This window comes from Erpetoichthys calabaricus, chromosome 9 (genome assembly GCF_900747795.2).
Source record: "Erpetoichthys calabaricus chromosome 9, fErpCal1.3, whole genome shotgun sequence".
NCBI lineage: Eukaryota > Metazoa > Chordata > Cladistia > Polypteriformes > Polypteridae > Erpetoichthys > Erpetoichthys calabaricus.
The window spans coordinates 184,437,207-184,449,324 of NC_041402.2; the positions used below are offsets into that span (position 1 = coordinate 184,437,207).

At 42.2% G+C, this 12,118-nt stretch overlaps 1 protein-coding gene across 2 annotated transcripts in view; it reads right to left on the reverse strand.

The window, feature by feature from the left end:
* dync2i2 (dynein 2 intermediate chain 2) overlaps nucleotides 1–12,118 on the reverse strand; it is a 43,258-nt gene that overhangs the window by 8,953 nt on the left and 22,187 nt on the right. For both annotated transcript variants that reach the window (XM_028808603.2, XM_028808604.2), the window contains one exon: nucleotides 4,230–4,397. In XM_028808603.2, coding sequence (XP_028664436.1) covers nucleotides 4,230–4,397 — 168 coding nt within the window. The remainder of the gene's footprint in view (nucleotides 1–4,229; nucleotides 4,398–12,118) is intronic.

Sequence of the window (12,118 nt, forward strand, 5' to 3'; positions counted from 1 at the left end):
GGGGACAGCACTGTCATACAAGCTGTACACGGACTACTTTACATTGTGTCAAAATGTCAGATCTTCAGTGTTGTCCCATGAAAAGATAGAATAAAATATTTACAAAAATGTGAGGGGTGTACTCACAAAATGTGAGATACTGTATGTATGTATATATCTATCTATATGCACAGTATATTTCGCTTTTACAGCCCACGCTACTCACTAGCCACTCTGCTGTTCTGCCACTTGCATGTGGGGATGCGGATGTACAATTTAAACAGATTTTTATTTTCATGGGAATTGTTACATATGCATAACCCAGCGTTTCTCAACCATTAAGTATTTGTGACCCGAGTTTTCATAACAGTTTTAATCGCGCCACCCTAACGTTTTTTTGAAAGGAACCCACTAATACCAATTTGTTCTTTTAATGATTTATCATAGATGCATATTTTATTACACCTACTTAACTTTTATCGACATTTATCTAACTCTATATTTATGTTTCTAGTATCAGAATGTAGTTTAAGTTAATTTGTTTTGGTTTCAATAGATGTATTTTTCATATTTTCGATTCTGGTTTTCTTTTTTTCACATCTTCGCGCCTCCCCTTTTTGTTACACCCCACAGTTTGAGAACCGCTGGCAAAATAGAACTAAATGTTTTACATTACAGCGAGTAATTAACCACAGTAAAAAATAGTAAAATGTAATAAATTGAAAGTAAATTATGTTTCATGTTGCGTTAGAGGTATTCGTTGCGTTATACGTTTTCATTCTGTTTGGCTTTGAAATTCACACACAAATACTTTTTAAACTTACACTTTTTCCGTAAAACTTCAGTAAAAACTTTTTTTTTAATTACATTTTCATCAATATCACATTGAATTTTGATTCCATGTTTGGAGTTACAGTACATCGTGACAACATATAACTGTCTGTGAGTGAATATCGTTTCTTTTTCTCAATTAAATAAAACGACTTTTTCGAATGTTTGTCCCTGTGATTTGTAAAACTGTAAATGTTTTAATACGACTGGCATATCAAGGTCACTTTTGGTGTCTCATGTTATCGCTGAAGATGGACTACATTACCTTTCTTGGATACGTCCTTCTTTCAACAGTAATTCAGCCGGTGGGAGACCAGACGGTGTTAACGGTTGTATATATTCTTTGTGATATTCCGTGTAACCGATCGACAATTTTCGTGTTAATTCGTTTGACTTCATCGTTTCTTTGTGCTAGGATTCCCCGTGTACTCATTTCTTCTGTTGATAACCCTTCATGATGAAACTCTTCAATAAGATTTGGACATAATACGTCTTCTTTAATTGGAAACAAAGTGAGGAAAACGTAAAAATGTATTAAGAGCTGAGAGCGCAGGAACTGTGTCTGACAAAAGCATTCACACCAATGAGAGGTGAGAGGACTGCGGGCGTGGTGGGTGAATATGGTGGACAGGAGGGCAGGACTTGAAACAAATCTCTTGGCCAAAGTCTCGTCTCGTCTCAGGACTTTTTTATATAACAGTATATTTTGCTTTTATGGTATTTTCTGCAACACTACATTTTGTGTTTTTGTGTATGCAGGGCGAGTCTACATGATGTTAACACTAATGGATTCTTTTTATCTCGACCACACCTTTCCAGGTCGATGGATACGTCATGGTGGACCACTGCCATGGCCTCCACACTCCCCTGATTTGACACCCTGTGATTTTTGCTTATGGGGTACGGTGAAGCAGGAAAGTTCATGATATCAATGAGCTGAAGGACAGAATATGGATGGTGGTATCATCTACGCCCTCAGAAATGGGTGTCCGGGCATTAAATGGCTCTGTTGCTTGTTGGTTTTTGTGTGTTGAACATGATGGCAAACAGGCCGAGACATTCCTGTAAATCATCTTGCACACATGACGTGAGTTTTTTGAATAAATTGTTTCCGCCATTCAAATGTTAACATAATTTGGACTCGCCCTGTAATTTTTCACTGTATGATTATGAATGAATATTCTGTACTTACAGCAGACCACAGACGGGTATAAAGTCCACTGCCATATACTGGCTGTGTGGTGTGTTCATTCCTGGACATTTTATAAAGGTACAAAATTGTTCTGTTTTCTAATATGATGTTTGCAACAAATGATGTCAGTTACTTTAGAGACGATACTTTCATCCATCCATCGTCCAACCCGCTATAACCTAACACAGGGTCACGGGGGTCTGCTGGAGCCAATCCCAGCCAGCACAGGGCACAAGGTAGGAACAAACCCCAGGCAGGGCGCCAGCCCACCACAGGCCACACACACTAAGGACAATTTCGGATCGCCAATGCACCTAACCTGCATGTCTTTGGACTGTGGGAGGAAACCCACGCAGACACGGGGAGCACCTGGGAAGCGAATCCGATACTTTCATGACGATTCAGATTACATTTTAGGTTATGCTGTGTGTTGTTAGTGTTGTGTAGGCCTTTTCTTTTGTGAATGCTGCAGTGGTCTTCCAGAAGGACGTGAAGTTGTACTGTTTTGGTGCCGCAGTGCATTTTGGTCGGAGGGCTTAACTGTCGGAACAGGCTGTGTGTTGGCATTGCAGACCGAATGAAGAATTTTGAGAAAGCGACTTCCGTTTTGCAGAATCTGTCTTAGCAATTGAAAACAACTGTAACACGACTAGAGCGCCCTGATCTGTTCAGCACAACCTAACTTGGGTCTTTTTGGCTTTTTCAATGTACAGGGAGATTCACTTGAAAGAGGCCCGGAATGTTCTGTTGTAACTCCTGTTAGGATGAAGCAATCTAAACCAAAAAAATACACTTTGACGTCTGTGTAATCGATTGCGTTGCATGCGATGCTGGTTTCCATTTTCTACCAGACACATTTCGACACAGCGCTCCGTGTTCCTGAACGTGTCGGGCAAGTGTCTCTTTGGAGAGATAGCAGCAATTTCATGTCAGATGTTTTCCTTCAGATCTTCAGTGTGACGTTTGTTCTGATAAGACTTTACTTTCGAGCAGACCCCAAAGGAAGAAGTCTGGTGGTGTCAGATCTGGCAACCGTGGTGGCCAAAGCCCCTGTTGCCAAAGAAGGACTCAATTTCTGCAATGCTCCTTGCCAATGTGTGACACGTTCTTGCATCTTGCTGGAAGTGACCTTCTGTTAACTCGTGATCAACCAGTGGATTCTGACATCGCTTAAATGAACTGGTGACCAGTACTGTACACCACCATCCCGATGAGAAGTCGAGTGACTGAGTGAAGGGGTACGGGCGGTATGGGTGGTAGGCACCCAGAAGTCACAAACGGAGGTCAAATGTCGCGACGGCTGTCCGGTGCCTACCTGATCGCTCAGACACAGGGGCATCCCGGCTTGTTCGAAGCTCCATATACTGAGGAGCACATTGCATGTTGTTTCGTCCTGGCGAGAGTTATTACAGAATATCCGGGGCCTCGGTCGAGTGAATCTCTCTGTATAAAACAGTAACAATTCCATTTTGACTTTCCAGGTCTTTATGCAGATGACAGTGGCGGGTACAGGACCTCAATGGTGACCATGGCTGCTTTCTTGTCTTCACCTTTAAACATACTTCTGCTGACAGTGCTGGCCTGTTGCTTCAGGGGTCTGTCTACTTGACCTTATGGAGGCAGAATCCGGATGTGGAGAGTTGCACCTTAGGCCTATCCTGGGCTAACAGCCTAAAACCTACAGAGGTGAAAGACAGTGAGGATGGGCGGACAGACAGAAAGACACCGGACATATTGGCAAGGGAGGTGGTCGCAGCAGCTGGCATGGAGAGCAGAGGACAGATCGGTCAGTTAGCTGGCCACTATTTTTTGGTGTGTAGGTAAGCATGAAGGTACATAGGAAGAAAAGAGACAGCAAGCCAATCACTGAACTGCGACGGGCAAAATGTGGCATCCACTTCAACGACCCAAAATATCCCAAACAGTGGCACTTGGTGAGTCAATGTAATGGGCAGAGCTGGGGGTGCATTAATGCAGTGTGATGACCATTCTCTTTTCGATTGCAGCACAATGACCAGAACGTTGGAATGGACATCAACATATTAAGCTTGGGGGGCAATTACTTTTTCACACAGTCCTCCAATAAATCAAATGATTGTTTAAAAACTGTGCATTGTGTTTGCTAAATTTGCATGGAGCTCAGAAACAATTCTGTGCTAAGGAGAGGAAATCGGGAAGGGGGGTAAATATTTTTTCACAGCATTGTAATTCTGAAGATGCCACTCACCTTGCCCACCGTTGTGCTTCGTGGAATCTGCTGAGCGATCAGGGCGTAGCCGCTGTGCAGTCCCAGACGCCCATTGGCCTCCACCTGCCACACCAGGATCTTGCCATCGGCACTGGCACTCAGCACCCTGAAGGTGTCCCCCCTTTTGGTCCCTGGCAGCCAACGCACCTGTAGAGACAAATAAATGGTTGGTATTCTGCCCTTCTTCAGGTACCCCTTCAGATTACAACCACACTGGTGCCACCAATGTTAAATAAACCGGCAGCAGACTTTTAAAGTCACTTCTGCACCAGGACAAGGGTGCCACCTGGGGATTTACGAAGTGCCCAGAGTAAGCACAGCAGTGCCCATCTTGAGCTCCATGTGCCGTCTCATTGTAAACTGAGAATATGCGGCTAATTCGTCACGTCGGCCTCCCTTTTTTAAAGTTGTTTCCACGGATACTCTGAAGGCTCTCATCCACTGTACCTTTTTTCTAATACAGTCAGTCTATTCCCCTCAAATAAATAAAATTATTTCAAATCTGTCAACAGGGGATTTTTATTTTAATGACAGAGACAGGGACTCGCCCACATTACAAGATTTCATCCATCCATTATCCAACCCGCTATATCCTAACTACAGGGTCACGGAGGTCTGCTGGAGCCAACCCGAGCCAACACGGGGCACAAGGCAGGAAACAAAACCTGGGCAGGGCGCCAGCCCACCACAGGGCACACACCCACCAAGCACACACACTAATTACAATTTCGGATCGCCAATGCACCTAACCCGCATGACTCTGTACTGTGGGAGGAAACCCACGCAGACACGGGGAGAACATGCAAACTCCACGCAGGGAGGACCAGGGAAGCAAACCACTGTGCCGCCATTAGAAGATTTCTTCAGCGTTTTCAGTCTTCATTTACATAATCTCAGCGAGTCGGAGGCAGTCGGCAGCGTCTGCTCCTGTGAAGGACGGTCATCTAGTCTGACGTAACCCAGCGACTCGCTTCTCAGACAGGGGTGGCTCTCAACGAATGCTCATCTGGAATTACAAACGTATACAACGCAGCGACAAGGATTAATGGCTTTGGGTGTTTGGACCTCACAAACAGGAGAGAACTGTAAAGGGTTAAATCACTTTGGGCTGTCTTCATTTTTCAAGCTGACTCTTGCCTGGCACAATATGGGTACACCCATCAAACCCACTGGCACATTTGGCACACTTGCATATCTAACAATTGGGGTTTACTGGGGTGTGTTTGTTGTCTCAAAGTGGTGTAAATGAAGGTCACCTGACATGATATGACCCATTTGTACTGTGCAGGATCTAAATGTGCAATTTTTCTTTCTTTTTTTTTTTTTTTAAACTTTTATTGAATTTATTTAAAGCAAGTCTATCTTATGTCTCATGTTTCACGTACCACGATGAACCTGCTGCAGCTGTTAACTCTTTGTACAGCACCAGCTCTGTCAGGCAGCACACTATTGGCTGCCACAAAAAGGTATAAGCAGGACTGGGGTGGAGATTCAGTCCACAGTTGGTCTATTAGACATGACCACCAGTTTTCAGTCGTTTAAGCAGCTGGCAAATCTGACATGGCCCAACCATTGGCTTTAGGAGAGTGCAGGGCTTTCAGGCTTCTCTACAAACACCTTCAACAGTAGGATGTGATCACGGGTGTAAAATAATACTCATGTCTTCCATGCATCGATTCACTTTTTAAAAATCGAGGTTCACCATTTGGCCTACAAATTCCTGTCTCAAGTTGTAATGTTCCAAATTATGATCAAATGTACTGGTGACAGTTTAGTTTAGGTACTGTGAAAATGCATCTACAGTGATCCCCTACTGTATCGCAATTCAGCTCTCGCGTCCACGCTATATCCTACCTATGGTGTACTTTGTAGCCAATTCATAACAAAGCATACGGTTTTCAGCAGTCACTACAGTAGAGAAAGAGTTTCACGTTATAGTACCCAGATGATTTCTTACAAGGCCTGTTATTGGCTGAAAAAGGAGACTCAACCAATCAGAGCGGGATTTTCATTCTTTTGAGCTCTGATTGGCTGCTGGTAACGTGGTGTAATTTCGCAAGAACAGTGCATGTGGGTCCCCAACACATCTCAGTTCTCTGTGTAGAGCGTACGTTGCTTGTGGTTCAATTGTTGTGAGCAAACTTTTTGTGAAGTTTTTGTTTTGTTTTAACACTAGAATTACCAAAGCCTACAAAAAAACTCGTAGATCCGTCCCACCTTAAATCGCTTCGCACCTCTCCGTCAGAGTCTTTTGTCCTGTAAATGTGTCGATAAGCAGCAAGCAGCCTATTATCACATTCCCTCAGTGTCACAGAATGGAAAAAAGATAGAGATAGATAGATAGATAGATAGATAGATAGATAGATAGATAGATAGATAGATAGATAGATAGATAGATAGATAGATAGATAGATAGATAGATAGATAGATAGATAGATAGATAGATAGATAGATAGATAGATAGATAGATAGATAGATAGATAGATAGATAGATAGATAGATAGATAGATAGATAGATAGATAGATAGATAGATGCATGCATGCATGCATGCATGCATGCATGCATGCATACATACATACATACATTATTAATCCCAATGGGAAATTCACATTCTTCAGCAGCAGCATACTGATACAATAAATAATATTAAATTAAAGAATGATAATTATGCAGGTGAAAAAAAGACAATGACTTTGTATAATGTTAAATGTTAACGTTTACCCCCCAGCCCCCCCTCCCCACGGGTGGAATTAAAGAGTCGCATAGTTTGGGGGAGGAACGATCTCCTCAGTCTGTCAGTGGAGCAGGACGGTGACAGCAGTCTGTCGCTGAAGCTGCTCTTCTGTCTGGAGATGATCCTATTTAGTAGATACAGTGTATTCTCCATAATTGATAGGAGCCTGCTGAGCACCCATCGCTCTGCCACAGATGTTAATTACGTCCGAGACCGTAGATGAACTTGCTGTAACTGTTAACCCTTCATACAGCATGCTATTGCCTGTCACAAAAAAAGGAATGAGCTCGACTGTGCTAGAAAGTCATCTTCCAGTCGCTAAATTTGATATGCCCAGCGATTTTTCAGTTGCTTAACATTTTGGAGGCGGGAGTCAAATTATGTCGACACATCATATGGGTGAAGGCGGATGTTGACATCCAGGGGTAGAGGGCGGTAATCAGCTGTAAACGTCAGTAAAACTCACCATTACATTATAGTTCGACAAACTTTTGCAGAAGGGAAGTTACGCGTTGATTTGACCTCGAATCCCTAAGTGTGAATGAGTAGCAAAGAGTAAACAACATCTAAAATGGCACCGACATCTGACGAAAGAGTGAAGGAAAAGCACAAAGCAAAATAATCCATGAATGGCATATTGCGTGTTATTACTGAATCGGAATCTGACTTATAGGACTCCGGACTCTGATGCAAGTGATCTGGAGATTGAAAACATTAAGTCAGGTACCTGCATCAGCTGATCAATCACCAGCTGATCTTAGTGATGGTGGAGATGACGCGCCTACAGCAGCATTCCTGGGAGGACTACAACTACCCAGACATTGATGCATGGAAGGCAAGCTGGCCACCAGACTTCTTCTAATGATGCGGTGTGCTAGTACAGGGTTACTAACTCCAGTCCTGGAGGACCACCATGGCTGCAGGTTTTCATTCTAACCCGTTTCTTAATGAGTGAACTGTTTTTGCTACTAATGAACTTCTTTTGAACTCATTTGAATTGACTTGCTCTTGAAGACTCAGACCCCTTAATTGTTTCTTCTTCCTTAATTAGCTGCCAAACAATAATGGGCCAAAACAACTGGTGTCCCATCATACAATATCGGAAAATAAAGAAAGGTGAAGGTCTCAGGAATGTCAATCTGCTCAGGCCATCAAAACATTTTAACAGTGTGCTCTTAGAAAGAGAAAATCAGCAGTTTTGTAAATGTCTGCTGTTGCACCAGGAGAGCAGCAATAAGCCATGGAATTAAAGAACGAGTTTAAATTAACAACAAGACTCAGACCCTAATTAAGCAACTGGTTGGAGTGAAATTGGTTGGAGTTTGAGGCCCCGACTTAGTTGCTCTTCTCTTGGCTCCCTTACTTCACGTTTCATTTCTGTTTGGGTGCCATTTAAGGAAAGAAATGAAGCAATAAAGAGGAACAATGGAAAAATTCAGGGGAACAAATCTTAAAAAATATATATATACTAGTCATTTAGCCCGTTACAATAACGGGCGCTAGAACAGTAGTGCATAAACATTAGTAGGTACAGTCTATATTAAATGGCAAGGGACCTTGACCTCATTCTTTTTGTTGGTTGTATTTTTCTTTCTTTCTGCCTTTCTTTTGTTGATGTTTACTCGCTGAGCTGACTGTTCTTCGTGGGCTGCCGCCGTGTATTGTGTGTCTTTAATTTTCTGTGACAGTAATACGGTCTTGTACGGCTCTATTCAATAAGGGCGAGCTTCAAAAGGGCGACGTCAATTGAGCGCGGCGAATAAAGGCGTTCGTAGATAATTTAGTTCAAATGTCTCTAGAATATGTGAAGAGCAACAGGTACAGATCTTTATTTACACGCGCCTTTATTCGCTGCGCCCAATTAAGGTCGCCCTTTTGAAGCTCGCTTTTTTGTGCGCGCCCTTATTGAAGGATACCGTCTTGTACGTCCGCTGGCTTGTATGTCCGTAATATACCTTTAATTTTCTCTGGCGGTAATACAGGCGTGCGCGTCGGTAATATACCTTTAATCTCCTCTGACAGTAATACTGGCTTGTATGTGGCTGTAATATGCGTCACTGTATTGTGTACCTTTTAATTTCCTCTCACAGTAATACTGGTTTGTATTTCCGTAAAACGCCTCTAACTTTCTCTGACAGTAAAATCGCGCGTCGCACCGTGCCCCGCACATGCGCACTTCATCAGAAGACACCCACACACGGACACCTGGACTCACACAGGGATTTTTATTAAAGAGGATATAAAAAATACTTTTTAAAAACCACACTTATATTAAGTTAAAAAGTGTACTAAAGTAAAAAATAAGTCTCTCATACATCACTCATAAAATAAAAGCGTGGGCGCTTTTCATCAATCAACATTCAAAAAACACGTGCTAGTAGACACCAACGATTACCAGCCACTCAACTACTTCAAGTTGATTTTTTCCAGAAAGAGTCTTTCAGCTTATGAATGATGACAAACGGGTATGTAATAGCTACGGGATTTCATATACTGTAGAGGCTATTGGAACATAAAACAGAGTGACATTTGTCATAAAAATTTTATATTGATTTATGTGTGAAACCACTGCTTGGTTTGCTTTTCGGAAAAAAATATTCAGCCTTGGACCAAAATGGAAAAACAAAAATAATAAACCATGAAAGAGTTAAACTGACACGGTCCAGTGACAAGATTGGCAAAGACGGTCAGCAAGTCCGATAGACGCTGTAACTGGAAGTTGTGTAACGTGATATTGGCTTTTAGACTTTACAAAGGACTATCTGCTCTAAAGTGCATGAAGAAAACAAGAAAAAACAGCAAACGATAGGCTGCTTTAGACAACTGCATTTGGTACTTTGGGACACACTGGCTGTTTACACTTTACTTGGGGTAAACCATTGCGAGATTAAGATTTTCAAAATGGGTAATGCTCTTGACATTTACTAAAAATGCTCGTTTGGCCCGAGACGTCGATTTACACTTTTGTTCATGCGTGTTCACGATGAAAGCACATGTATCAAAGATATATCAGCATCTCTTGCATGGGTTTTGGAGATCCTGGGAATTAAATGAGAAAAACAAAATGTGGCTGGCTACACCTTGGTGTGCCTTGCATTGTTAAGCATTAGTCATATTAAATCTGCCACTTTTCACAGGTGTGTCCAACCCTGGGAATGAACTTAGCACTCTTTGGGGCAGGTAGCCTTTAAAAGGACTGTTGGTTATGTCACTCTCATATATTTCCCTGTCCCATGTCCGCTAACTGACACCGCCAGCTCAGTCTCACACCGTGAATCTCAATGGCAGTACAGTCTGACACACTTTTCCCAATTCCCTGAGCCAATCTAAGCAGAATTCTTCCAGAAGGCCTGTCGTTTGCAATGTGTCCAGGCCAATGGACCTTATTAATGGAGAAATTACCCCCTAAAGTGTTTCCCAGTACACTCTTGCCTTTCAGCCTCACAAGCCAGGCTGCTCTGGTTAGATTTCCACTTGACTATTCCTGCTGGTTCCACTTCTTCAAACAGACATCTGAGCCTCATTTCTCACTCTGGTCCGGCCCACCAACATTACAGTATAAAGAGAGTTTCACAAAGCCTTTACCACTTACAGAAATCACAGACACAAGATTAACACGTGTCCACTTCTACACCCAATAAGCACACAGCATCAAATACCTATCAAACTATTAATTAAAATGGAGTCCTGTATTTTAACAAAGCCTTTTTATTATGCTGCTGGGAAGTGGTAGCACGTTGCATGTTGCAAGTAAGAATTTCACATCATTACCACCACTGTGTTTCTTTCTCAGTGCTAGCAGGGAGGAAGCTCTTGCCGCTTTCTGAAGAGTTCAGTTCTTTTCCATCTGCATCTAAAAAGGAGTGAAATCTCGACTTCTCTGTCTTGTACTACGTTAAACTGGCTGGGCTCAACTGGCATGACATGAATGATGGTGCGATTTAGTTTCAGATTTTACATCTCTCAATTATATACAAAAACTTTTGATGCAACGAGACTTTTTAGGAGACAATACTTTTTGGAAAAGATTTTTTCAAGTCCTGCGAGACGAGAATATTGCCATGAGATTCTTTCAAGTCACACCCTCTTATCAACCATTTTCAAACAAGACCACGGTCCTCTCACCTCTCATTGCTGTGAATGCTTTTGACAGACAGACTTCCTGCGCTCTCAGCTCTTATAAATTTCAACATTTTCTTCACTTTCAGTTCCCAATTAAAGAAGATGTATTATGTCCAAACCTTATTGAAGAATTTCATCATGAAGGGTTATCAACAGAAAAACTGAGTACACGGGCAATCCTAGCACCGAGAAACGATGAAGTCAAACGAATTTATGGCAAAAATGTCGATCGGTAACACGGAAAATTGGTTAAATTCATTATCAATAGACTACGCTGAAACAGTTGGTGGTGATGGTGGGGAAGAGGAAAAAAATCAGCTTACAATATCATGTAGAATATCTACAACCGTTATCACCGTCCGGTCTTCCACCGCACAAATTATTGTTTGAAAAAAGGATGTATAGTGATCCCCCGCCTATCACGGAAGTTACATTCCAGACCCACCCGTGATAGGTGAAAATCCACGATATAGAAAGACCACATTTTTTTTTTTTTTATAGTTTAAGCCTTAAAATACCCCTCCCATAAACTTATTAAAACACACTTTGGATACACATATTATACACGGATGTCGGGCTAAAGATATGAGTAACATAATAATAATCATCGTCATCAGTTTTACCTTCTCCTGTATGGTTAAGGTCCTTCTCTGGCGCTTAGGCTCACTGCTACCAGAAGGCTTACAAGATGCAGTAGGGCTTAAATCAAACGAAAAGCCCACAAAAGTTTGCTCACAAAAGTCGGACCACAAGCAATGTACTCAATACGCAATTCGTCGGGGACCCACGCTCGCTGTTTTTGCGAGATTACACCACGTTAGCAGCAGCTAATCAGAGCCCAAGAGAATAAAATCCCCTCTGATTGGTCGAGTCTCCTCTTTCAGCCAATAACGGGCTTTGTAAGAAATCATCTGGGTGCTGTAACGCGAAACTCTTTGTCTGCTGAAAACCATATGCTTTGTTATGAATTGGCTGCAAAGTACACTACAGGTAGGATGTACTTATTGAATT